The sequence below is a fragment of the Synchiropus splendidus genome, chromosome 9 (assembly GCF_027744825.2).
Source record: "Synchiropus splendidus isolate RoL2022-P1 chromosome 9, RoL_Sspl_1.0, whole genome shotgun sequence".
In the NCBI taxonomy this organism is placed as follows: Eukaryota; Metazoa; Chordata; class Actinopteri; order Syngnathiformes; family Callionymidae; genus Synchiropus; species Synchiropus splendidus.
Genome location: NC_071342.1, coordinates 9,411,300 through 9,438,063, shown reverse-complemented (window position 1 = coordinate 9,438,063; position 26,764 = coordinate 9,411,300). Strand labels below are relative to the sequence as shown.

Genomic DNA, 26,764 nt, shown 5'->3' with positions numbered 1-26,764 from the left:
CCGTGCAGCGTTTTGGGAGACAATGAAAACCTCAAATGTCATCGGCACTTTTTTAAATTCCCGAATCCGAGAAAGACGGAAGTTGTTTTCCTTGAAGTGGATAATTGAGAGGTTGACTGGCAATTATGACTCACTATGCTCAGACTGGCCTCGAAGGCACCGTGACGTCTGCAGGTAGGTGATGTTTGCTGTGTCACCATCATCACCTTCATCATCAGAACCAGTAAAAACCAAATGAGGAAAGTGAAAACTCCAATTCACGGCTGGTCGTCGAGTGGCGCTTGTGTGTCACTGCCGCCGTAAACATGCGCATCACGGAATTTGAAAGGGGGAAGTTGCCTCCATGTTAAAGGTGAAGCCTGCCACTGTGTCAGTGTCGTCGGCCGCCGCACCAGCACCATGACCCGTCTGCTGCTCACCGTCCTGCTGCTGGAGAGCCTGCGTGCCTCTGAGCAAGGTAATCACCTCTGACCTTTTAGCTGCCGCCACTTGTGATGTTTCAGTAGTGATTCTTCTGTGTGCTTGCACAAAGTAAATCAATAAATACGACCATACTGTTAGAAGAGAATTTTCATTTGGTGAAATGTATTTTTTTTTTTTCTGGTGCTCTGCCCTAATATTGCCACTTGCGCTCACAAACTCAGCAGACACTGACCACTGCAGACCGTGAACACTGAAATCTTTTCTGGTCCTTGATGACCTTTCATGTCGCACCCAGGTGCAGAGATTCTGACGCCCCCTGCCCACGTGAGGTTCCAGTCTCTGGACTACAGAAATGTCCTCCACTGGTCACCTGGAGGCAACAGCAGCGGACTGAAGTACAGCGTCCAGTGGAAGATGTGAGCGAGCGAACACACACACAGCATTATCAGAAGCCGGCAACACGTCAGCGGGGACACTTGTTTCATTCCCGTTAGTTCTCAGGTAGCGCCACTCAGGTTACCTGTAGTTACAGTGAGTGGCCACATGAGTTCGCCAAAAGCAAGGAAAAGGAAGCCTATAAACCGTAAGAATTTTAGGAAGTGAAGTTTTTATTTCATGCACATTTTATTATATTTACCGCATGAGAGGTTGTGGCAAATAACTAGGGTCGTGTAGGTCCACATTTGATATCCTTGAAAGGACTATTCAAATTTCAGTTCTAAATATTAATTGTAGCAGAATCCTTTGAAATTATTTCAACTTATTTTTTATAACTACAACACTATAGTGTCGACAGACCAGAAGCGTTGTGGTGCGATCTCTTTATTATCTTTATTTCATTTAAATACTAAATTAAATACAATGCTCTAGTGTTAACTTCAGCCATCTTACTAACTCTTTTTTAAAACTAAAATAATTTATTTTCACGATTTCCGATGATTAAAAAAAAGACAAATGTAATGGGGGTACAGTAATGTAAACCAAAACTATAAGGCATCTTTAATAAAAATAAAATGGGAAATTTGGTTGGACTTGTATTTTGAAACTTAAAAACTTCGATTTTTTTGTTACATTTTACAAAATATATTTGTTCTTAGGTGCAACTATGGAACTATTGTCATAGAAAAGTAACTAATCTTCAAGACTTTTAATGAATTGTATTATTTTAAAAATAGAATCAAAGTCTTCGCAGATCAGTCAACTCAGCTCTGGTTTGAAAGTATTGATAAGAGACTATAGGCGACTGTTAAACCACCTGGCAACTCTCTGAGATGCAGTGGTGCTGACCAGCTGCTCTGCTCCTCAGTTACGGCGAGCCCGAGTGGCTGGACGCAGACGGGTGTCAGGCGATTCAGAAGCAGCACTGTGACCTCAGCAGTGTGACCTCTGACCTCAGGGAGTGGTACTACGCCCGAGTCCAGGCCTCCTCCTCGCCCTCCAGCCAGTCAGCTTGGGTCCTCTCCCCCAGATTCAGCCCTCGCTGGGACAGTAAGACCTTCGCTTGGTGAAAACACACTTGAGCTCCCCTCCAAGAGGAAGAAGAAAAAAAAAGTAAAAATTTGAAGATGTCACGCCCCCATTGTAGGATTGGGGAAAAAATATTTAAGAATAAAACAAATGAAGCTTTTGCAGTTTCATGAAACATTTCATCAGCAATAGAAAAATCATTTGCAATATCAAAAATAGAGATGATAAAATCTAAAGACCATTATACTGCAAATATAATTAATATAGTAGTTTGTATATGACATGATAAAAGGCGATTTTTACTTTTTTAATGGCTGAAAAAAAAAAATAAAAAAATGAAAGATCCAGATACTATTAACATTGAAAAGAGAGACAGAAAAACTTGGTAAAGACGATGAAAACGGTTTCAGCTTGGAACCCAAGGCTTCTCTTCATCTCCTGTAGCCCAACTGAGTCCACCGAACCTGCAGCTCAACGGCACACGACAGGGCATCGTGGTACGAGTGAAGGCGGTCCGGCTGAAGATCAGCTTAGACCTGACCTACAGGATCTTCCTCATCAACACAGATGGAAAAGAGGTATGGGACTAGGAAGTCAAGACTCGTGGGTTTGCACGCCCCCTGCAGGTGACTCATCTTAGTGCTGAAAATTGAATAATGACCATTTGAATATCAAGAGTGACGACGTAGGTGTGCTTGAGCAAGATGCAGTGTTTTATAATTCATCTTTAAATTGTTTAGGAAGATTATAAGAAAGTTCAGTTTTAAATCTTAAATATGATTCTTCAAACAGAACAGAACCTCAGGTTCTTTCAAAACTAGTAAACTGTTTTTATTTTGCTGCCGTACAATAATTGAATAGAAAATAGTCTCATTTACAAAAGGTAATTTGGAAATGTAGTACTAGATAATTATGCTTTCCTACATATGTCCTTACAACACAGGGGGTTCACCGAAAGGGTGTCCAAAAAAAAAAAAAAAAAAAAATGAAATAAAAAACTGAATGAGTGAAACAGTTGAGACGGCAGAAGAGGAAGAAGAGTCAAATAGCAAAACAAGAACTGCAACACGGAACCTGCGAACAATCGGCGACACTTTCCAGCCGGTCCGAATGTAGAAGTGATGAGCAGTTGTCCACGTCGGTCGTGTCTCACCGTTCTGTCCTGCAGGTGGAGTATGAGTTGGATTCACACAAGCTGGTCGTGAAGAAGCTGCGGCGCAAGAGCAAGTACTGCGTGCAGGCCCAGACCCTCGTCCCCACGCACGGCAAGAGCAGCGAACGCAGCCGGCGGGAATGTGTCAGCACGCTGTGACGGAAGGTGAACAGCAGGTCACACTCGTGAGGTCACAGGTCATTAAACAGACAGCAGCATCAGGGACACACCATTCGCTGGCGACCCTGAGAACGCGCGCTGCTCTCGGACCCGCCGATCCGTATCACTGACGGGTGAAAGGTGACCTCTCGACCCAAACAAAGGGTTACAACATGAGCAGCCGGTGATCAGGTGACGCCTAACCAGCACCTGAGGCGGCGAGACGGAAAGAGGGAGGGAAAATGAAACTGCTGGAGGAGATGCAGAGAGAGAGAGAGAGATGCTCCGTGAAGGCTATTATTACGCGGGACCCGCCCTGCTGACTATTTTTGGACCAGTGATGGATGTTCACGTCTCATTCGTCTTTCACTGCTGCAGGTGGACCCTGCCGCACGCCGGTGCTTGACCAGTGCACCACCTCCAGCCCAGACAGCCGATGTGACTGAGCAGCCTGCTGGTTTCTCTCCGATTCCAGGGCGACACTACAACCCTCCTCTATACTTTGCCATAGCCGCTCTCTAAAGTGTGTCCAACTACCTGCCTGTCGCTGCCTGTGAGGGGCTCCTGCACCTCTAAACCTGGACCAACACGTGGATTGGACTGACAGGGGTTTCCCTCAATGATCCGTCATTGGGTTTCACTTGCACCCCTTTCACTGCTTTATTTGAAGTACAATGAGCAAAAAATAAAAAAGAACAAAGAATAAAAAAACATAAACAAGAGTCCAACTCATGCAGTTCACAGTTCAAGGGTCCAAACTCAAGGCCCAGGGCGCAATTCAGGTCCGCCAAGTCATTTTTGGAGGCCAGCAGGATGCTTAAAATGAAAATAAAATTCAATACTAACTTGAAGGACTCGGACTCTTATGAGCCACCGAAATCACTTATGGATCCAAATTCTGCTTTTAAGAAAACAGATTATGAATGACACCGATTCATCTCAAATCTTAATTCGGATGGAAGGGAATTCCAACAGAAGTACATTTGTGTTATGAGGAGGTGGAGGATGAGTGACATGAACTTGAAGCTAGCTTTAGCAAATGCTAAATAAAAGTGAAATTTGTTCTTGTTTAAGGTTCGTCTTGGCTGTGTTGAACATTTTGAGCCCAACACTTAAGGCAGCAGAAGAGGGGCTTCACTATTGAAGGCAGTTGGTCATGATGTAATCGCTGTATTCTGTATTGGAGCAGAGTCTAACTGTCCGTCTGGTCCGAGTCTGGTTCATCTCTGGCACACACTCGCCAGCAAACCTCCAATGATGATGTCAATACACAGGTGGAGTCTATGGAGAACCAGGACCGGATGTAGAGGTTCTAGCTGCATGGTGCAGTCAAGACTTGGATGAAGTCACTAACCACTGTTTGATGGACAGTTTTTGTACATGTGTTTTTACTATTAAAATGTTTCTAAATACCATTGAAGCTGATTCATTTGAGTTTATGAAGGACAATGATCCAAATCTTTGAGTTAAAAAAATATTCCGATGACACTGTTAAACATAATCTTTAAGCAACTATTATTCTAGATCAGAAAGACAACATTTTGGAGTATTAATGTCATGAATTCCGTTTGCATATCTGAGGCATCAATGACTGAGAAGGACTCAGAATTAAAGGACAAATGGCTACCCACAAAAATCATCAACAATAACTGGAAACTAGTTGTCAGATGCTCAAGTTAAAAAAATACTTTGTTTCATAGTCAACGTACTCTACTATGCGTAACAAGAAAAGTGGGGCGAGAGAAACTCACCCGCTGAGGAGTGAAACTCGTGAAATGGAACCTGGTTCACTGATGGACGATGGAGATACCAACCTGTAAAAGTTAACAGATCAGTTAGTTAGTATGCTAAAACTGGGGACAGAAAAAGGTAAAAAAAAAACAAAAAAAAACCAAGAATGACTTTTGTCTGGTTTAGACTTTATTGAGAATTTTGAAACTCTTGATCGATCAGGCTTGTAACCAATACTGTAGTAAGAAAAAAGGCTGACACGTACAGCGTGGCAGTTTTGGAAAAGTCGTCATGGGATCAGAAGGCCTTCGAAGGTTTGGTGCGTTTCTTTGTCACAACCCCAAAAACACACACACACACAGACACACACACACATTAGCAGCTGGTCACATTTAGTGGTTTTGGTCCTGAAGACGAGTCTCTAGTGCTGGTTTTGACTTCGAAATTTGGTCCCGCAGGCAGCACAGGGTTGGTTAGAGTTCACTTGTAACTGGAATGGTGAATCCTTCAGTGGCGCTGCTGCTAGTAAACAAAGGCGTCATCGGTACTAGGGCCTGGACAGAACCTCACAAACGACAGGAGTGGGGTCATTCACATTCTCACTTCACAAAATGCCATAGAGATACAAAACATCATGAACGGTATTTACAACATGCGAGGAACTTGCTGAAGCCTGAATACAAAAATGGGCCGAGAGAACAGCGGGTTCGAGCCAGAGGCCTGCGGAGGTCAGTCGGTTCTTTTGAGTATAAAAATAATCTTTTTAGAGTCTTAAGTTTAAGACAGCGGTTAGGAGAACAGACGGTTCTCCCACTCAGGCTCCTTCCATGAAGAATTTCATGAAAAATAACCACAGATGTGCAAACAAGACTTTCAAAATAGACCACCAAATTTGCCTCAAATTTTCTTTTCAAAAATATCGAGATCAAATTAGTGTCATCTTTTTTTCAACTTGTGAATAACTCATAGAAACGTCTTGTTTCCTCACAGAGTAGAAACTGAAACCAAAAATGATGCTTCAAAGTACCGAACAAAATTCACTCTTTTTTCTTGAATCAAATCATCAAAATCATAAAAAACAATGTTCTAAAATGAGTCAATACGTCCAGGAGAATCATTCCGTATTAAAGAGACTGGACTGAAAGACAAAGTGAAACCAGAAGAAGTGGCGACGACCCGCTTCACACTGAACCTGGGTTAAAAAAGAATGCCGACGTCACGTCATGGTTGACGCAGGAAGGTTCACGCTTCTTCCTCAGAAGGCTTCTTGCTTGTAGAAGCAAACGCAGCATCGATCATTACAGAACATAAAAAAAGGCCGCCAAAGTCAAAAGAAATATATACAAACTCTTTTTTGTCATCCGGGAGGCACATTCACGATCTCTCTCGAAGAAGAAGAATCACACAGCTTTGACATTGGAATGTACGTCCTTACTACAAGTCTCTTCATTTTAAATTACCTATAAAAATATATATATAAATAAAAAGGTGAAGGTACTGTGTTGCAAAAGCTGCGAACAGCATAGAACAGGAAGTCGGTGCGAGCAGAGAGGAGAGTGGAGCTGGTGCCGTCGCTCCGGCAAGTTCCGGTGAGACAGGCTTGGTCACGCTGGACGTCGCCATGTTCTAGATCTAAGGCAAAGCTCATGATCCGGGACGAGTGTCACCTGGTTCTGAACTGTCTGCATGTCCCGGAACACTGGCCAGTAGGACACAAAATCATATCAAGGCTTCAAGACAGGAACTCCTTTTCCAGCTCGAAGAGCGACGGCCGGCCCGGCGAGCTCTGGATGCGGCAGAGCGGCACGGTGCAGTCCCGCTTCTGTCCCTCCGTGTCCATGTCCAGCAGGGAGCAGCCCACTTCCGACGTTAGCACCATGCTGAGGTTCTGTGCGGCCTTCTCCCCGGAGTAGTGGCCCAGAGAGTAGCTCTTGTTGCGTCCACGTAGCAGAGCCCAGGCGTTTGGTTTGGCCCGGAATGACACGGGTCGGGGTCTGGTGCAGGCTTCGCCTCCAGAGATCTTCTCTGAACCACAGTTCTTCTCCTGCTTCCTCTGCATGGCCGGAGGAGGGAGAGCCGCCGCACAGTTGGCTGGAAACATTCACAAGGTTTTTATTAGTGTCAGAGTATCTTCATCACCATGATCATTATGTTGCATTTGTGACTAATCTAATTATTATCAGAAACTAACAGAAAACGCAGAACCAACACAAAGACTGTGATAGTGTGAGACTCCAAATCCTGAAACCATACTGCCAGAAATGCTTTGCATTTGATCATGAGTTACATTCAGTATTCTGCTGTTGGACATCATATAATATTGTGGTCAACAAATCTTTATCGAGTGATGGAAATGAAACAAAAAAACTCTGTATGCAGCATTACAGTTAAACAAAACTCAAAGTGGTTTACAAAATAGAAATGGTGATGAAAAGTCAAATTTCATCTTTATTATTAAGTAAATGCAGACAAGATCTTGAACTTATTTTTCTGAAAAATGCTTCCCTTGGGAGGCAAAACAACATATTTCATCTTCTCACATTGCCACATATCAGAATTAAAATGTGTATTTCAGTCCAACAGCTTGACACAAAGACTAAAAGCAAAATAGAGGCAGACAGTGCAGGGCAGGCACATGGTCATGCCAGTGAATCATGTGACCTCCCTCGCCCCTCCAGGACTCACCGTGGTTGTTGTTGTACTTCTTCCTGCGCAGACGTGTCCCTGTGTTCTGGTTACTGTGCTCCAGTGTTTGACTTTGGGTTTTCACACAGGTCTGTGTTTTGGCAGCAGACCTGTTATTGGGTCTGTTGGTGGGCGCTGTGGCCTTGGTTAGGGCAGCAGGATAACTGGCGACCACAAGCTCCGCCTTCTCCGGGCTGGACTGGGACACTTCGGCCTCTGACTGTAACAGACACTTCGTAGAGTTACATTCTACGATGGCCGACATTGAGATGAGATTGACAGGCTGGTTGCTGTTGGGGCTTGTGGACACGTCGTCTTTGCGAGTGCGACCAGTAGGGGGCGATGTGCTGCGGCGGAACCTGGTGGCCCGCTGGAAAAGCCCTTCCTTTTTCTTCTTCTGCTCCTTCTCCTCACGCTGCGGATCGCAGTCTTCGGCAGCGGCAGAGTTTTTCAGGGCCTCTCTGATATCGTAGCCGAGCACAACGGACGCTAACAGAGAGCCGCAACCATACAGCGCTGAGTCCGTCTTCCTGCGGGCCGCCGCCCTCTTCAGGCTGTTGGTGGGGGTGAGCTGAGGCGTGGTGGAAGTCGATGAGGTGGACGTGGTGGTGCAAGGGTCCTCCGGGCTCTCCGGCGAGCCTCCTTGTCCTGCGGTCCCGACCCCGGCGTCACCCAGGCCTCCGTGACCAGCGGGGCTCTGAGGCTGTTGCTCGTCCCGCCACAGAGGTAGATCGATGTAGACCTGGTTGGGGAACTTGAGCTGCTTTGGTTTGGAGCTGCTGTCGCAACATTCCGGTGAGAATCCCTCTTCCTTACCAGATGCCCCTTGAACCAGAGAAACAGTCTGTTGGTTTATTTGAAGATTAAGACACAAAACATCCATCTGTACCTGCTTATGCGTCAGATTATATACTGGCACTCCTTCCATCAAATAATGTATCTATCTGCATGCAATAATATCTTATTATACAGCGTTCACACCATTATGTAATAATAAAGGAGCTCATACATTTTACTTTTTTCCCTGTTTAGTTTTCCCAGATATGATCAACGAATTATACTAAATAATGATGGCAGAATTAATAATAAACATAATATAGTTACAGTAAGTAATTTAAAAAAAAAAGGAGAAAATACAGTCTACATATCTATACACACGAACGAAAATTTAATTGTAACTGAGAATTTAATGGACAGGCCAATCAAAATACTGCAAGAGGAACATGTTCAGTTTGAAGCCGAGGTCAATGATGACGCTCACGTACCTTGCTCTGAAAAAAGCGCGGCGAGGGGAACAGACTTTTGGGACTTGACCAGGCTCGTGGACCAAGGGTTGCTTCCGTCAGAGAGAGGTCTCACTCTGAGGAGAAAAAAAAAACAGTGAGAGGAAGTGTTAAAAAAAAACCCTCCATGCCCCATTCACTGTTGGTCTGTGTGACAAAGCACCTGCTGCCACTGACTGTTCTGTTGAATGCACTCAAATGGATTGATCTGACAAAAGAATGATTTAAATCTAATTTCTAGTCGTTTAGGAATAAAAACATGTCCGATATGAGGAACTATAAGAATAACTCTTTTAATATGCTTCGAAAAGCATTCAAAACATGGAGTAGAAATTGTCAAGTCAAAATCTGTGGGAGCTTCACCTCTCTGCTGCTGCAGGTCTCTCTTTGCTCTGGACTGAACTGGGACCCCAGGTTCGTCCTTTCTTCTTGATTCCCTTTTTCATATCATCGAATTCCTCCGCCCTGGAGGGGGTGCTGCGGCCCCACGTACGGTTGCTCTCATCTTGAGTGACTGCAACACAATTATTCAGCGCCATTATGGAATAGAACATCAGGAAATTTGAGGTCACGCGCACACACACGAACAGAGAAAAGAAATGTTGCATATTAGTCACTGAAATCATCATAATCACTGTTTTACAGAACAAAACTTCTCACGCATGTCAACACCCTCACCATACACACCAAAGGCAACAGACAAAGGCACGCAGAATCACCAGTGAGTTAACAGCAGCTTTTCAAAGAGCCACACACTGGCCAAAATGAGGTTAAAGGGCAGAATTGGAAAGCTTTTAATTTCAATGAAGAAACAAAAAGGATTGGGCCTCAGGTCGCCAGAGCCAACCTTCAGAATCCAAGCTACTGGACAGTAAACCTCCCCATGGCTGATCTTATCAAAGCAGCAAGCCCAGCACTTGGTGACATTAGTCCACACAAGCCTTGCCTTTCTTTGAGTTCCCAGAGTAGACTGAGAGCTCGCTGGTCAAATCAACGTCCTGCTGGTAAACATACAAACTGTCTCTCTGGAAATGGGACGTCACTGAGGAGGGAAACATACAGGTTATTGTGAAAAAACGTGATGTTCAAGGTGAGGAAACATAAACAATGGACACAATGGAAACTGTTGGACTACTGTTGACAGTTCGTAGCCTCATTTGGGGTCAAAAGGTCAATTATTGTTTGTACAAAGAGGATAAGTTTAGGACCAAAGGTCAAAACAAAAGCAGAATAAATCGACTATTTTAATCATAGCCGATGAAATGAAATAAAAAATAAAAAAAATAATTGACGTGCAGTTATGTTTCCAAATGTGCACAGATTTACAGCTCTGATCTTTGTGTTACATTCAACTAGATATTGTAAAATGATTTCAAATGACAGTGTTGAGTTATTAAGAAATTTGAAATGAATCTGCAGCAACTTCCTGGACTGCTGGCATCAGCAAGCTCAAAAAGGCTAATCTTTACGAACACACATTGGGAGCGAACATCTGTGCTCTCTGTCTGCGTGTCACAGTCTATCAGAAATGGACCAGTGGAATTCCTAACGGTTATTCTAAGGGTGTCGACGCGTGACTAACAACATTATCAAACTGTTCAAACAACTGGGGGTGGCTTGTGGCTCCACTGCTTTTGTGCTCAGGATTCTGGTCACCGTGTCCAACATCGTTCCCATGTAGGAACTTTCTATCCACCGTTTATCCCGAGTAGACTAACTGGGTCATTTGTCAAAAAGTGAATCTGGATCTACAGCAGGGGTTCTGAACGGGACCCATTCAATAGAACTGATTACTCTCGATTTCATTTGTGATCAATAACCATACTTCATCTACTTACACATAAACAAACCAAAACCTTGTGAAATGACATGAAACCATGTGATCATCGCAAATATATTGATTTGTTATCGAAAATCCAACTAACAGTCGAACCAGGTGCAAGTCATGTTCATCAAACTTACTAAAGAAAAAAAATACACTTGACGCAAACTGGTTAGAAAATTGGAAAAACTGAATACAATTCTGAATAAAATAGATATAAAACCATGCCTAAATATGGCAAAAAATTATACATTTTTTGTAAAGTGTAAATGAAGGTATTGCCATAAAATGTTCTAATTAATTTTCAAAACTGCTTCAACAGGTGCTTTCATGAACAGTTTTTACTGTTGGGGGGACAAGCATCACTTTGTTTATCAGTTTTTCTTTTCAAGAACTTTTGCAGCTGTCAAATCAATTCAGTGACACACTACCACCACCATTTGTGGCTGATGTATTAAAACTGTTCTACAGAACGGGAAGATGGAGGAGTAACACACTTACGCTGAATAGCTCGTAGTCGTGGGATGAGTGTGGGACTGCTGGGTGGAGAGGAGCTGGTGCTGTGAAGGCTCCGCCTCTTGTCCATGGAAGGAGATGCCTGAACGGTGATCTTGTGCTGAAAGTCTGGAATAAAGACGGCGAAGAGAGGCCATGTTAGACACCAATGAGGAGGCAGATGAGCTTGACTTTACGTCCTATAGAGCCAATTTGGCAAATGGGAAAGTTTTCATGGGCACGACCAATATCCTCAGCTATGCTGCTATTGTCTCATGTAGTCTATTGTTGAGCCTAACTGGGCTTGAATTGGATCTGCAAAAACCTATGAAAACTAAGTGAGGAGAACATTTGTTCACTCACCAGATGGAAGACTGATGCGGTTCCCATCCTTCAGCTTGAGGCGTGAACGTTTAAATTTTCCTTTCCTCTTTTTTACATTAGGCTTGTCTTTGTTGAGCTGGAAGATTAGAATGTTGAGCTCCCTCTCTAGCACGTTGATCTCCCGCTCGGCCAGCTGCTGCTCCCGCCGCTTCAGCAGCTCCTCCTGGGACTTCTGCTGCAGGGCCGCCCGCGACAGCTCCTCTTCCCTGGATCGGAGCTCCTGGAAAAATACATAAACCACAATATAGCAGATGCTATTGGATTCTGAAAGATCAACTCCTAAAAAGGTTCTGCTGTATACACAGAGAATGTTGACAATACTCTAATCCACGACTATCCTTGCCATTAAGTTGAAAATATGTGATTTTTTTAGTAGCTTCAATGCTTATGCAGCCTGAGATATGAAGAAAGCAGCTGGACAATAGTCAAACCAGAGGATTCCCATCTGTCTCTCCTCAGCTCAATGAGCTGTTGCAGAAATAATAGTCCCACTAACAAGTTGCACTGGCCAGATTAGCGTCTGCTGTTTCAGGCTAGTCTCCTCCCATGGCTTACCCATTCACCCATCCCTCTGTTTTCTCTCTAATTGTTCTAGGCTGAGTAATAATAATCCGTTCTGGATGACTTCCATAAAGCAGCTTTGCTGTCAGACCACTGCAGCCACCCACCTCGCCGCAGATTACTATGGGATGTTTAGGGGAAATCTGCTGATGTAGCAGCCAATTCTGCAAGTAATCTTATGAAACTGCCACTCGTTTTTTGTATTTTATTCAATGTTTGCAATGTAACTGATTCCCACACTGTGTGCAACATTGTACCACAGTAGCTGCTATGACAGCAGGACTTGGACCGTTGAAACCATGTCTGCATGTTGGTGTTAAGAAGCAGTCCATTAAGGGATGTTCATCACCAGCTGAAATGAAACTAATGGAAGCAAGGAGAAATCTCAAGGCAGTAGCAACCTGTCAGCAGCATGAATGCATCACAACAAACAAAATCAAAGGCAAGACTGTCTGTGTCGGTATGACTCAACTCTACAGTTATTACAGCAGCTTTCAGCTGATCCAGCAGCTTCCCAAAACACTAATTATGGACCAACCGTAATCCACTTGTACAGAAAGTAGATTACCGTCTTAACAAAGGAAATTACTTTTAAGCACCTCTGCATATTAACCACCCCTCATGTGCGGTTATCCGGTTCACTGACTAAGCAATTCAGCACCGTTCTGTTCAATCCCTTGAAATGCAAATGCATTGAGACATTGACTTGATATTTGGTTATTTGACTCAGCATGAACTTTGGTTAGAAATGACACAACCACCATCCAGACTACACAACAGAATTAGTGAATCATCTTTGTTTTTTCCATACTTGCCTTTCGGCATTTCCCATCAGCCACCCACCCATTCCCATCTCATGATAATGCTGCCATGGTACATCTCTCCTCTTCATTTGCTCCTTTATCACATCTGTGACCCTCAAGAGTTATCTTCCTCTCCTTCTGTTGCATGGTACTTCCATTTCTAACATTCTTTGTCCAACATGTTCCCACTCTTTTCTCCACATGTCCAAACCATCTGGCCTCCAGAACTATGTCCAAACTTCTGATATATTTGATATATTCTAATAATGTCCCTCCTAGTCAGTCCCAATAAAAACCTAAGCATCTTAAACCATTTCTAAGTCTGCTTCCTGTCTTGTAGCTGCTGTCTACAGACCTACATATGACTTTTGTAGGCATTATAAGGCCCTTTTTTTCCCACAAAACTACTCAACTTTACCTTCTCTTTGGTCCTTAGTTCGTCAAACATCTCCTGAATCTCCACGCGCCAGTTGTCCTGCATACTGTGGAAGGAGTCCTGGGGCATGGTGGCCATCACTGCCTCTTCAATGGCCGACAGCTGCTCAAGAATGCAGGAGAAAGAGGGACGCACATGTGGGTCCTGGTCCCAGCACTCTGAATAAACACAATCCAGATTATATGGTTAGCAAGGCAAAACCTTCACCTGCCTCAGTGATGAACCTATTAGATGAATAGGCCTAAACTGTGATCAGGTTAGAGGACTGAAAGGAGAAAAATGGGAACATATAAGGACACATAAGGTACAGCGATTGGAAAAGGTGAGCAGCCAGACATCAGAAAAACAAAACAGAGAGTTAGTCAAGTAAGGTTGGGTTAATACAATGGGTACTCAGATCTATTAATTTCATAAAACGTGAGAACAATTTGGTGTACCACCACTTTTATTTACCTTCCATGAGCTTGGCAAAAGGTTCGGGGCAGGTAGATGGGATTGGTAGCGTTAATTTATTGACCGCCACGCCGTAAGCCACCGCCAAGCCGTCAATGCCGCGGTAGGGCACCTCCCCGGTCAGCAGCTCCCACAGTAAGACACCATAACTGAGAAACACATCACTTTCAGAACCAAAGACTATTATCTTAGAGAGTTTCATGAACAAACCTCCAGACGTCACTGCCTTTGGAGAAGAGCGAAGACTTGATGACCTCCGGGGCCATCCAGGAGTATGTCCCCGCTGCCGACATTTTCGTGGTTTTGTGCCACTCTCTGGCCAAGCCAAAATCGGTGATCTTCAACGTCTTCCTCCCAATGTCATCATTCTCTATTTTTTCAAGTAATAAAACTAAAGAGAAAAAAAAGAACGTGTGATGAATATTTATTCTCTTAAAGCAATGAATGAGCCAGGAAAAGAAACAACAGCGTGGTGAGGAAATGATAGGTGATATTCAACAGGGCCAACAGCGGTATGCAGGTCATTTATTACAGTAAAAGCAGAGAGGTGACAATGCCACAAAGCACCTGTCCTCGGGTCCTAAAACTGTTTAACACTTGAAAGTCGGAGGGAAGACTACAAACCTGCTTGAAATGCTACACCAGACCTGAGAGCTCGGCAACGATAAATATACAACCATTGACGTGTAAAGCAAGGAACCTGGAGACCAGTGATGTGAAAATTTCTGGCTGCACGGTATCTTTATTTTAACATTCATGTGACAAACACAAATGAACTTGTTTTGGTGTGTGTCTGTAAGTGTGTGTGTGTGTGTGTGTGTGTGTGTGTGTGTGTGTGTCCTACTATCACTTACCGACCTTGGACTTCCCCCTGCACACTAAACTAAATAGACAACAACAGTGCACATGCAAACGCTCACGCCTGCCCCTTTATCTTTTCATAATCAGCTGGTATCTGTGCTATGACCTTTTTGAGATTGCGCACATAACTTCAGGCGCGAGCACAGACTACTGTGTGCATGTGAAAGATTCATAGGATTCACATCCTATAATACTTCAGTCATTTCCTATTGTGTACTACATTATACTCTTTTATTACCCATCCAAATATATTCATGGAGCCCCTACCGCGTATATGAATAAATCATCTCTTCTGGAATTATAAATAGGTTGACTCTCTTGCGTGGCTATTGGTGCCATTACTGGCCTGGGGCACTGAGGGGATCCTCTGCCCACATATTAACAATGGGAATTCCATTACAAACAGGTTTCACTGAACCAAAAGTGCCTCCTCCTGCTGCTGCTGGATTATCTCCAAATGATTTGATAATTTCCTCTGTACAGAATGTGACAAAGATATTTCAAGGGTTACCACTCCAAGAGCATAAGTATGGGATGAAACCAAACTGGCAAACAGAACATCCTGCTGAATAGAAACACCAAGGTGAGTCTAACGTCAGCCAAATGTCAGATGGACGACCATGACTCCTGTTTACAGGACTTTGCACTCAAGCTATCGGGACAGTAAACATCTGCTTTGGTTTACGGATTGACACAATAAAGTTGTGCTTTTACACTCCTTGACACAACCTCACTACCAACACTAACCAACAGAGGCAGAATAAAGCTTTTGTAAATGCAGACATCCTCATGGGCCTTTTTCATCATTAGACGAAAAACATTTGCTGTTAAAACAAAACCGACCTTTTAGAAACAAGAGGATCTCATTATGCCAGAAATATAGAGCACCGCTTTTATTTATTATTTTTCTTAAGCCAGAACAGCTTCCAGTGAATATATTAGATAGGAAAAGAATCTAACCACAAGGGAAGAAAAACCACCATAGGCTCTGATTGAAAAGCCCACAGAACTTGTGATATAAGGCACCATTTATAGATTTGTAAATTGCATTAACAAACAACATTCAATATACCTAACGCACCTGACCTATCATTATAAGACAGAAACCCCTTGAGTGAGGAGATAACTGCTACAAGACTAATTTAAGTAAAACAGGGTTGCCGCCAGGATTTTTTAAAAATGTAGCGAGTGGCCGCACATGACCCTTTCCCTCCCATCAACAGAACAGAACGCATCAAGAAGTGATAGAGAAACAGAGAGGAAGGTTTTGTCATTTATTGAATTGCTGACAGCAAAAACACTAGGTTTTAATCATGAGAGGTAAATTCCATTCCAAGCCGTTTTAATACATTTCATCACCTGAGAGTTCATCTTAAAAAAAGAGATCATTTTTCTGATGGTGTGGTGGCTCCAATTTAAGTTGACTAAAAAGAAGCAGTGAATATTTTCTCTGCTATTTTTGAACACAAACAACTTTTCTTAGAGATTAAAGATGTCAAGTTTAGAGAGGGTCATGACACTGGACCAGGTATTTCCATGGCTCTTTTGAGTCTAGATTATCCTATCTCACAAATGGACCAAGTGGCTCGGGAGAAAATTGGGAACTTGAATTGAACGTCACCATTTTCTTTCCGAATTAATGATAATTTATGCACAAAAATTACACCTAAGTTCTGAAAATTATTTCTCCAGATGAGATGATACGAGACATCATTTTTAAGAGCAATAAAAAAGGTAAAACGGAAGCATGGATGTTAAAGTGAGTCCCTCAGTCCATAATGTCTTCATTGAAAAGCAATGGTTTGAAGAAGAACACCAAATGCAACCAGAGATGAACGTACCCTCCAGGCAGACCCCACCCTAAGTCCAAACCCCATTTAATTCCCCTTCCCAACAGTGGATCTTCAGCCAGAACCATCTTTCACGGTGGAAAGAGTGGAAAGATCAGAAGAGCTGCTGCCATCAAAGCAGGTCCCACGCTTCTTCCCATAGCTTGATCACCCTCAAGGAAAACAAAGATCAGCTTCTTTAGGAGAGCATTGGACTATTCTCACAGTTTCACAACATGTTACCTGCACACTGACCTCCCATTTGTTAAGAGTTTAAAGCCAAGTAAGAATTTTTGTTTGTAGAAGGAGAGCTTATCAAATCCGGATGCTTACTCATAGTATTTTAACTACACCCATTCACCACTTCAGCTATGTTTGATCGCCAAGAAGAAAACTCCCAGTTCATGTCGGAGGACATCTCAGCAGGAAGTTGTTGATAAGACTAGACTAAAGACCATAAACGTTTTAGCAAGATGGCACGTGCGTCAGTTGTGTTTTATTAACAAACTGTTAGTCATTACTGAGTTACCTCAAGAACAGGTCATATTTTTGATTAGCTGAAACAGGAACATTGATACAGGAGGCGTAACTATTTATACATTCATGTAATTTTCTGAAACCCTTTTTTTGTAATGAAAGCTTCAACTGATGCATTGCACTGTAAAATTTCACAATGCGCAGTACTTTATTCCACTACACTTAAAACCTGATGCAGCGGCACCAAAATGACTCTGCGATGAAAACAATGGTGTCATTTGAGAAGAAGAATTGCCATGAAGACCCAGTAAGACTCCTTGTACATCATTTGGAAAAGGACAGCACTTTACAAAAGGACAAACTGGTTACCATAAAAACTCAGACAGCAACTGTCTAACCTGACTTGGCAGTATTTTCCCAACAGATTAAGAGTGAGCATAAGTGGGCTTCCTGTAGTAAGCAGAAAAAACGCTGCTCAACATTCCCCGACTGGTCTGTCTCTAAAATGAGAGCCCCCAGGCATTCTGGTGGATTGGAAAAGGATCACAGCCAAAGCCATCTATCCTGGTCACATCTCTCCGGGCCACTTGCTCATTGTCCGTCCCCTTCCTCTTCTGGTTTATCAGGAGCTCAAATTCACTCTGCTAATTAAACCAAACAAAAGTTAACGGTATACAGCGACTAGTGTTTGATGTACTTCCAGCTATCTATTTGCCCGGTTGCTCTAAAGGTGATTGGTTGTTTCGGGAGAGTAGTCCCTTTTCACCCTGCGCCGCAACAATAGGTGCAGTCAGGGAGAGGTCGTTAAAAAAAACAGTGAAAGCATTGCAACTCCTCCTCTCGACCCGTTCTCTGGTCGGAGTGGCCAGGCAGTAACTGTGTCACTGGGGGTAATTGTGGGAAGCAAGGGGACGTTACCCTGCAACATCTACTCACATTTTGTTTAAGACTCATAAGTCAGATAGAATGTGCCTACACTCAAGGTGCATGTTACACGTAGTGTATTTAGTTTTCATACCCTTGTAAAGCAATTGACAAAACAAATAGATTTAATATTAAAGTTCACACATCATCACAGATATGTTTTACATCAACTACATATCGATTTATTTGTGTTGAATCATGTTTGATAAAGATCAGACATCATATAGTATAACATATTGACTTTCCTCTCAAGAACTAATTCATAATAAGTACATTGTGACATTTATTAAGTTTAGCACTGTTCAGGATCAATGATGAGGAAAATATATTTCATGAAAATACCAAACCAATTCATCATGATCTGTCACTATCAAAAGGGAGAAAAGGACGATTATACGTCTCAGTACTTGAACCACCTCTTTAACGCGAGGTTTTTCAGAAAGTCAGAAAAAGCTGAGGCATCTTTGTCAGATCAGTCAACTCTTCTAACAGTCTCATCTGAACAGAGAAACCAAAGTGCAAAAAATATTGCACACACCTTTTTAAAATGTAGTTTTATTCGTCTATTAGTAAAAGTAGGTCATCTTACTTTCCCCTTGAAACCTCTGCTCCCTCCCTCAGTAATTTAAAGGACAAATATATTCTGATGAGAGTGAAAAAGGTTATGGTTTTCAACACAGGTAGTCTTCACTCATTATTTGTCTTCATCAGCTTTTTTTATTTACGTATTCAAGGACAGAACAGTGTGCTTTCTAACTTTGGCGAGGCCATTGAAGATCTACAGAATGATGGACATGTGGAGAGACCGGGAGAGACTCGGTGAGGAGAAACACCCGGGTGGTGTGATGTGAAGTCTAACAATAGCTTCAGACTGATAGGAGAATGCTGCTGCACATGCTCCAAACTGAACACCATCCATTTCCAGCGACGCTCAACCACACATTCCGGGCATACATGAGCGCACACCAAGATGTGAAACTGCTACGTTTATCTGGGCTATTTGTGCTGGCTCAGGGCCAGGTTTCGCTGTGATTTTTTTTTTTTTTTGTTCTTAACTGCCTCTGGTTTAGTCAACAACACAGCTCCTCACCTCAATGTATACACAACAAGAACGTTTCAGTTTGATTACAGCAGGAAGACAACAGACCCATTATGAAGTGTAGCTTAACAGGACAGTGTTTAAGGGTGGGGAGGAAGTTCCTCTGACAACAACAGCCCAGCCAAAGTTGTGTTTCTTTTTATTTGAGTTATTTGCTTTACAGTCACACCCACATTGATTTCAGTTATTAACCATCATCTGAACAGAGTTAGAACCAGTTACGCACAGCACAACTGCTATTAAAATATCCCTGCCTTGTTGAGGGTGTATATTTGCCATCCAATGCTGTTGGTCTGAATCGTACAGAAAGCCACACCCCCGCTTTGCACACAACAACTGCAAACGATGAAGATGCCATAGATGAGGCAGGAAATTAAAATGTCCCCAGGGGTAAATATATGTGCATGCATAATAAAGTGGAAACCACCAATGTGCCTGCATCTATTGAATAATTGACATGCACATTTATTCTTTCTTTCATTTGTTCAAGGGCGTAATCATATTTTTACGCAGCTGTGTTCATTTAAAAGAACAAAACAGAATACCATCGACGACCAATGATTTATTTCCAACAGTTAACCAAACTGAAAGGATGCCAAGACTGGTGGAAATGTGCCCATCGAAGGTCAAGGACGCCTTCTCGTCTGGGCTTGATGTGATCCAACTCCAGTGTCAAGGCTAGTTAATTAAAAATGGCAGAGTCTGCTGGCAGGCTAGAATTCTACTGGTGCTTCACACACTGAGTAAAGCTACCGCCGCGATGCCCCTGTTGTGATCAAACATTAAACATTTCTACCTCACTGCGCAGGAATTGGAAGATCACTAACCCCAACCATACACTATGACAGCATTTTCATGAAACGTGCAAGACATAAAGACAATCTGAAAATAATTCAAATAACATTCATATCAAACTAGCAAATGCCATTGTTTTCACCAGAGGAATAAGCAAAAGTATTGGTTTAACGTTTTCAACAAATCTGTGAGAAGCCTTCACATCTCACAGATCAGAGCAGGTTGGCTATCAAAGCGCCAAAGTAGGAGGGGAAAAATAACGAAGCAAGAAGTGAAACCCCCTCAGTTTGTGGCAATAAAAGAGTACCGCTGCTCTCTGGGAGATTAAATATGAACGGAACAAAACAAAACGAGGGCTTTGAGACCCTCCGAGTCCTAGCCATTCTTCTGGCCACAGTAGCCTAGCAACCGCTGCTTGACCAGTCCATTGTGCAAACGTATGTTAAGCTTTTATCCCTCATTAGCAACATTCCTCCCTGCGGGCTGGGATTTTACAGATTAGGTTGAAAAACACAATGGCGTTTGGGTAAATCGCGCTGACTTCCAACATATTACTTTACAGAATAATCATTGACCAAACAGATGAATGTTTGTCAGTCTGGAGCGAGCACATAATGAAGTTGATAAGTGACCGGAGGAGTAAGTGAAAGGCAAGGAGACGTTTTCTCTAGCCACTTCAAACTGTGAGACGAAGATGTTTCATGTGAAAAGAAGAAGTAATGCAAAACATTTTGACATCACTTTCAGGAAGTGGGGAACAAAACAGGCCATATGTTTCACGGTCACTACAAAATACAATCATCTTTCTGCAAACATGTTCAACCAATTTGTCAATTCATTACTAAGTTCAATGCATTTCCAATCATAATGTGTGCTGAACCCAATCCTTAGATATTCAGACAAGCACTCAGCAAAGATTTGCTGTCAATAATCTGATGAATAATGAAAGTTATTGTATGTTCGGTGGGAAAAGGAAAACATGCAACAATTGGCTCGCTTTGTTATGTTTAGCTCAAGTATTGAGTGAAGACGATGACACAAAACTAAGACATTTCTACATTCATATCACCTACCTAGTTAACGTCATTAATATGAAGAGTTACTGGAAAGGCACAGACCAAGTGACACTTTTGATAAAATGTCCAATTTTCTGTCAAACTTTTATTTATGACTACTGTTAAGTTTGTTATGATTCAGAATTCTTTCAGCTCTCAGCTCCACTGAAGAGACCATTGTGTTCAAGAGGGACGGGGCAAAGTTGTCAGGCACAAAGGTCATTTGATGTTTTCATTCGACTTATTTTAGAGGAAGGCAATTGCTTTATTTAATTACAACGTCACTGTTCCTTTACATGAGATATGCCATCTGGTAAACCAATAATAAAGAAATACATCATAATGGATACAAAAACTACCGGTTTAGTTCTAGTTCCTCATCTTTAATACTAGCTATATTTTCAATGTTTTTATTTTTTACAACTGAACATTCAACTGTATCATTTTGTAGGTGTTAACAGTTACCATCTGGATCCTATAAACTCAGTGCGACGACTGCTGTGGCAGCTCAGTCAACTTTCTCGCTGGGTTTTTACTTGGTTGTGCGAGCATGTTTTGAATCACTACTGCACTTGCTATCCCACAGAACTCATTCAAATTGGACTTACTATAATAACCATGAGGTTTGAAATGCTAAAGAACGCACGTAATGGTATAGATAAAAAGAATGCAAGGCAATAATAGAGATTTAAAATCAAAATACGGATGTAAGAAGCAGCTTGGTGGAGGTTTTATCTTTGCTCATTAACACCAAACTTCGTGATGAATTTTGAGTCTTGTCTTATAAACAAAGCATCATAACTGAGAGCAATGACCAAGTAAAAGGTTTGTCAAAAATAACGTCAGTCAATATCCATTCCTTACACGACAAATTGGCCGATCTACAAAAATACCAATTGTGATTGAAGTTTCAACTCCTGTCTCTTTGCTCCCGTTGTGTTTACGTCACATTCAAGTGACAAAATAAACATATGGACACACTTTGTGGGTAGAACTGTGTATAGTTGGGGGGGTGGTTGTTTATGTTCACCAAACATCCGATGAGCTCAAACTATCTAAATAGTCGAATCCCTTCTCTCCATCTGTGCTATAATCTACACCAAACTCTGTTATCTCAAGCAGGCGTCTGCTCTTCAGCAGAGACCATTGTGTGCTCCAAGAATGTCCCAGTCAGTAGACATGAAGTTAGCAGGCACAAAAGTACATGGTGTTTTGATTTTATTTGAATATCAAAGAGTTCACACCGGATATGCTTGAGTGATTTAATCTCAACACCTAAGATGCTATTAAACATAGAAGTTAAATGCTTTCAACAACCCTAACCCAAGATGTACTGGCTAATGCATTATAGATGATTTTATAATATTGCTCAAGTGTTAACTTGGGGTTTTAACAAAAAACATAAACATTTGGTTTTGGACAGGATTAAAAAAAAAAAAAAAATCTAATGGCCACATCCGCAATATCAACATATACTACATGAAGCCATGAGTTTCAATGTATAACTTTAGTAGAGAGAGAGTAAACTTGAGGAGAAAAAAGCGAGATAGTAAAGACTGGTTGGTATTTTGGTAATTTGGTATCCTCTGTAACATCAGCCTATAGTACTGGTTTACCATTTGACAATCGGGAAATAGTTTCATCAAATGAATTGTGAGGCTCATTTCTAAAACAAGATACTGCATTACAGCATCTGAACAATGGGATGGACCACGTCAAGATAAATTGGAATGGCTAATTGGTGTATGAATGTTATAATATTCCCAGCAACAGGACTTAAGCCCTTATATACAGTACACCAAGGTTCACTAAGGGTAGTTGTTTTAACTCTTACCTTATTATAAGTAGAGTTCACAAACTATTGCAAATACTGACTATGGTTTTGTCATGTATTGACATAAATGCCATTATTTAAGTTCAATGCAACACCTTTGTTCACACACCATTCACTATCAGAGAAAGTAAAAATCTGTTTTCCTGTTTCTTCAATAAAAATCCCTCATTGTTTTTAACTCTGGTCTGCGCAGTGAACAATGTGTTCTACAGTCACACAATCACCCTGCCAGCAGGAGATAGAAAGCCTTTCACTGGTGCTCCGGCCCACATGGCACAGGGATGATAACATTCTATGTTCACAAAGACAGACAGAGTCAGATTGCACATATACAAACACACTTCTGAAGTGGCTCGATTTGTGCATATACATCTCCTGACTGGCTTTATGTCAAAAAGGCAAAGTCCAGAGTGGTCACTTTGCAGTTTTTTATAGAAAAGGGGCACTGTTGTTTAGCATGACACTAATGAGCTACAGTGAATTCTCTATACATCCCAAGACATTTTCTACTGATAATGACACATACTTTAAGCCTTTACAACAGCATTCCGTTGGTCCCGGAAACCCCAAAGTGAAAAGACTTGGCCTGGCTGATTGTGTCCCATGACCTCTGTAGTGGGCTCTGGTTGGTTAAGCACATGGCCTGACAGTGTGGCCTGAGGTTTTTTCCAGGTTATGTGTCTGGTAAATCACTGTCTTTATTTGAACAACATTTCAGCCACGGGTGGAGTGGGTTGTGGGGGCTGGTTTGGTATGCATGTGTGTTTTAAAGGACGGGGAGGGAGGTGGCCCAGCTGAGCAAACTCAGGCTTTAATTTCACATCCTCTTGATAGTATACTGCACTGCCTCAATACCGTCACAGAACTTTCCCACCTCTGTAAATCCTTCAAGAGTAAAGGCCAGCGGTTTCATGTAGTGAAATATGTGTAGACTTCTGTGGTCAACTGAAGAACTCCAACAAACTATATGAAAGTTTGCATTAAACAGAAACATGCAACACAATGTGCCAGGTGAATTTAAAGCTGAATATGCTGTTAGCTTATGGGCACTTGACAAGATTAAAACTAACATTGGAGAAAAATGAGGCAGGTATACATTTGTATTATTATCGGTTACAAATGCAGCATTTACGCTGATTCAGAAATGAACAACCAACAATGATAAAGGAAGTTCATTAAAAGTGACTGGTTATGCCATTTTAAGTAATTTTAACAACAAAACTCAGCTATGAATAAATAGAAATATTACGCAGGCAAATTATTCCATGAACTATTTGTTTTTCCAGAAAGTTTTCACATGAAGTCAAAATTTTAATTATTGAATGGAGTATGCAATAATTCAACTTTAATCACACCACATGTATGTAGTACAATACTGTGCAATAATGTATGTTGGCATTTATCACTTTTAGCCACATGGACAACGTCAAATAACGAAAAGGTTGTATTATACTATAGTATAGTATTGCACTTTATCCTGATAAACCATCTCAAAGATGAGTCAGTCTGTAAATCTTCAAAATGAACACAAACTGAATTTATTTGCTACAAATGGCAAAGAAATTCTATCAAAAGGCATGTTGGAAGGTATCCTCTGGTCCTCTTCTCTAAACCATACTAATGAGTCAGAAAGGCCAGAATGTGATGATCCAATTATTTTTCCCAAATTGGATGAGGTAAAAAAAAAAAAAAAAAAAAAAAAAAAAACCTAATCGGGAGTCACTTTGGCTTTTAAATCACTATTGGACTGAGCGGAGAAACAACAGCACAGAAGCGTCCAGACATGACCAGCTGGGCGACAATAACAGATTGAAAAGGTTGATAAATGGCCCTGTTGTTGGATCTGACAATATCACAAGTGTGAACTTCACAACAGATTTGTTAAATAAAGTTTGTCTTAACTAGATGCACATGCCCATTATATCTGATCAACCGCAAAACCAGTTGGTCTAATGTTGTAGACTAGCTGTCCGGCTGCATTGTAGTCAGTGTGGTGGCAAGTGAAGTCCGTTTATAGAAGTCACATGCAACTGTGCTTTGTTCCTTTAGATTGACATTTTAATGTTAAGTTCTCATATGTCCACTTCTTGTAAGATATATGAAAATCTGCAACACCGCTTGATGCAAAATACAAAGAACAAACTCCAAGTGTGTATGTTGTGTACTTGGGTGTGTTTACAGTAATTTACAGTTAATGTCAGGGACTAAATACTGTATTTTTTCTTGAGAACAGGCTTCACTCATACATGCTGACGTGCTACTTACTGTTGCTTGACTTCAGGTCCCGGTGGATGATGGGCACCCCGGCCTCCTCGTGAAGGTACTGCATCCCTCGTGCGATCTGCACGGCCCAGTTGACCAGGATGTGAGGAGGGATGCGCCTTCCGGTCAAAACACGGTTCAGGGTCCCGCCACGAGCGTACTCCATGACCAGACACAGGTTGGGCTCATCCAGACACACTCCCTCCAGTTTGATGATGTTGGGGTGCTGCAGCATGGAGAAAAGTTTGGCCTCTTGCTGGACACTGCAGGAAGTCGCAGCGATGTCTTCGTCCGGGTCCTGTCGAGCCGCCTTCACTGCAACCTCCTGGTCCTTCCATGTGCCCCGGTAAACTTTGCCAAATCCACCCACGCCAATGATCTCTTCTATTACCAGTTCACTAAAGGGGATCTGAATGGGGTCCCTCGGGACTCGCTCTCGTACTCCAGTCGCCACGCTAGTGGCGGGGAGACGGTAAATAGCAGGCTGGTAGGTGACATAGTTGGAAGGGAAAATCCCGACACGGTGGTTGATCTTGCCGGTCCACCACCCTTCGTCCCCGGAGATGGCAGCGTCCTTCGAGAGAACCTCGACCACTTCGCCTCTCCTGAGACTGAGCTCGTCCTCCCCGCAAGCCTCGTAATCATACGCGGCGGTCCACAGAGACCGAGTCGGGCACAACGGGGCCGAGTGCGCCCACGCCCGCCCCGAGGGAGACTCCGTCCAAGCATGCTCCCCGGTCCCTTCACCGCCCGGCCGCCCTTCACCGTTTGGGAAAGCGGCCTGCGAGACATCCATTTCTCGGTGGTCGTAGCGGCACCATAGGCTGCACGGCGTTTAGAGCATACGGAAAACTTTCAACCAGCAACCACTTCTTGAAATCCTCATGTTCGTGCAGTGGAGAGACACGCTGGCAAGAAACGGGGGAATTCCCAGCGTAGCCCGAGACAACCGTGTCCGATGTCCTGCCGTGGAAACTTTATCCTCGTCCAGTTTTCTAGGTCAATATCACCCACGAGAAGTTACATTAAAGCTTCCCCACTCGCGTTAAAACGAGACAGGAAAGCTCAGGCGGCACAATAACAAGTATAAATGGTTATGTTTTCCCAAAACATAGTCACAGTCTCGAAGGGATGCTAACGGGCTAACTTAGCTCCACCGCAGGTGCCGCGGGAGGTGCACCTGCACCGGCTACTCGGACACAAGTCAGCCGTTCACTTCCTCCGCGCTAAACCTTTTCAAAAAGCAAATATCTGGAACCCGGAAAAGAGTCAAACGCAGTTAGTGTGGCACTTCAAAACTTTTTGCTGCTAACGCGTTAGCCTAGCATTGGTCATTCTTTAACTAGTAAAAGTTCCTCCGGTTACTCCATGGTGACTTTCCTTCTGCGGAGAGGCGATGACCGTCGGACACAAGCTGGAAACATAACACGGCGCATGTTTGAATGCGCCTCAGCGACGCGTAGACTCGACGGAGAGAGGGGGAATCCGTCCGGCTGGATCAAAACAACTCCCGCATCCGCGTCGCCACTCAGACTCCACCGCGTCTGTGAGACGGAGTGAATACTTGGACCGAGCTGCTCTCGCTGCTGGCCATCGTGAAATCTGATTGGCTCGTTGTCCGACACGTGACCACGACAACAGCAGGGGGAGGAAGGAGGAGCCGCTGCAGGAATGCGTGCGGGGAGCGCGTCTTCAGGGAAATTATGGGAATAGTGGGCCATGACATCACGCGCACATATATGTATTTTTTTTACACCAGGAAGTACATCATTG

The 26,764-nt window shown here is 42.8% G+C and overlaps 2 protein-coding genes across 3 annotated transcripts; one reads left to right on the top strand and one right to left on the bottom strand.

The window, feature by feature from the left end:
- The first annotated feature begins 125 nt into the window (after positions 1 to 125).
- On the top strand, positions 126 to 4,629 carry il22ra2 (interleukin 22 receptor, alpha 2). Its single transcript, XM_053874505.1, has 7 exons — positions 126 to 174; positions 353 to 457; positions 719 to 839; positions 1,730 to 1,911; positions 2,335 to 2,468; positions 3,059 to 3,208; positions 3,581 to 4,629. The coding sequence occupies exons 1-6, from the start codon at positions 126 to 128 to the stop codon at positions 3,200 to 3,202; spliced, it is 735 nt and encodes a 244-aa protein (XP_053730480.1). The 3' UTR covers positions 3,203 to 3,208; positions 3,581 to 4,629.
- map3k21 (mitogen-activated protein kinase kinase kinase 21) lies at positions 3,319 to 26,547 on the bottom strand. 2 transcript variants are annotated; one of them, XM_053875227.1, is made up of 12 exons: positions 24,995 to 26,547; positions 14,066 to 14,246; positions 13,856 to 14,004; positions 13,385 to 13,560; positions 11,582 to 11,822; positions 11,225 to 11,347; positions 9,848 to 9,943; positions 9,265 to 9,415; positions 8,884 to 8,978; positions 7,619 to 8,443; positions 4,954 to 7,024; positions 3,319 to 3,412 (listed from the first exon to the last, which is right to left on the bottom strand). In XM_053875227.1, the coding sequence occupies exons 1-11, from the start codon at positions 25,785 to 25,787 to the stop codon at positions 6,666 to 6,668; spliced, it is 3,189 nt and encodes a 1,062-aa protein (XP_053731202.1). In that variant the 5' UTR covers positions 25,788 to 26,547; the 3' UTR covers positions 3,319 to 3,412; positions 4,954 to 6,665. The 2 variants fall into 2 exon arrangements, with proteins under 2 accessions (XP_053731202.1, XP_053731203.1); XM_053875228.1 differs by lacking the exon at positions 9,848 to 9,943 and having other exon boundaries at positions 3,321 to 3,412.
- Positions 26,548 to 26,764: the final 217 nt, after the last annotated feature.

Bases quoted from the DNA above. Each gene is read 5' to 3' on its own strand.
- il22ra2 (XM_053874505.1), top strand. From the start codon at position 126: ATGACTCACTATGCTCAGACTGGCCTCGAAGGCACCGTGACGTCTGCA. The intron at 458-718 runs GTAATCACCTCT...TGTCGCACCCAG, and splicing joins CCTGCGTGCCTCTGAGCAAG to GTGCAGAGATTCTGACGCCC. The intron at 1,912-2,334 runs GTAAGACCTTCG...CATCTCCTGTAG, and splicing joins ATTCAGCCCTCGCTGGGACA to CCCAACTGAGTCCACCGAAC.
- map3k21 (XM_053875227.1), bottom strand. From the start codon at position 25,787: ATGGATGTCTCGCAGGCCGCTTTCCCAAACGGTGAAGGGCGGCCGGGC. The intron at 8,979-9,264 runs GTGAAGCTCCCA...TTTTCTCCTCAG, and splicing joins AGACCTGCAGCAGCAGAGAG to AGTGAGACCTCTCTCTGACG. The intron at 8,444-8,883 runs GTACGTGAGCGT...CTCTGGTTCAAG, and splicing joins CGCGCTTTTTTCAGAGCAAG to GGGCATCTGGTAAGGAAGAG.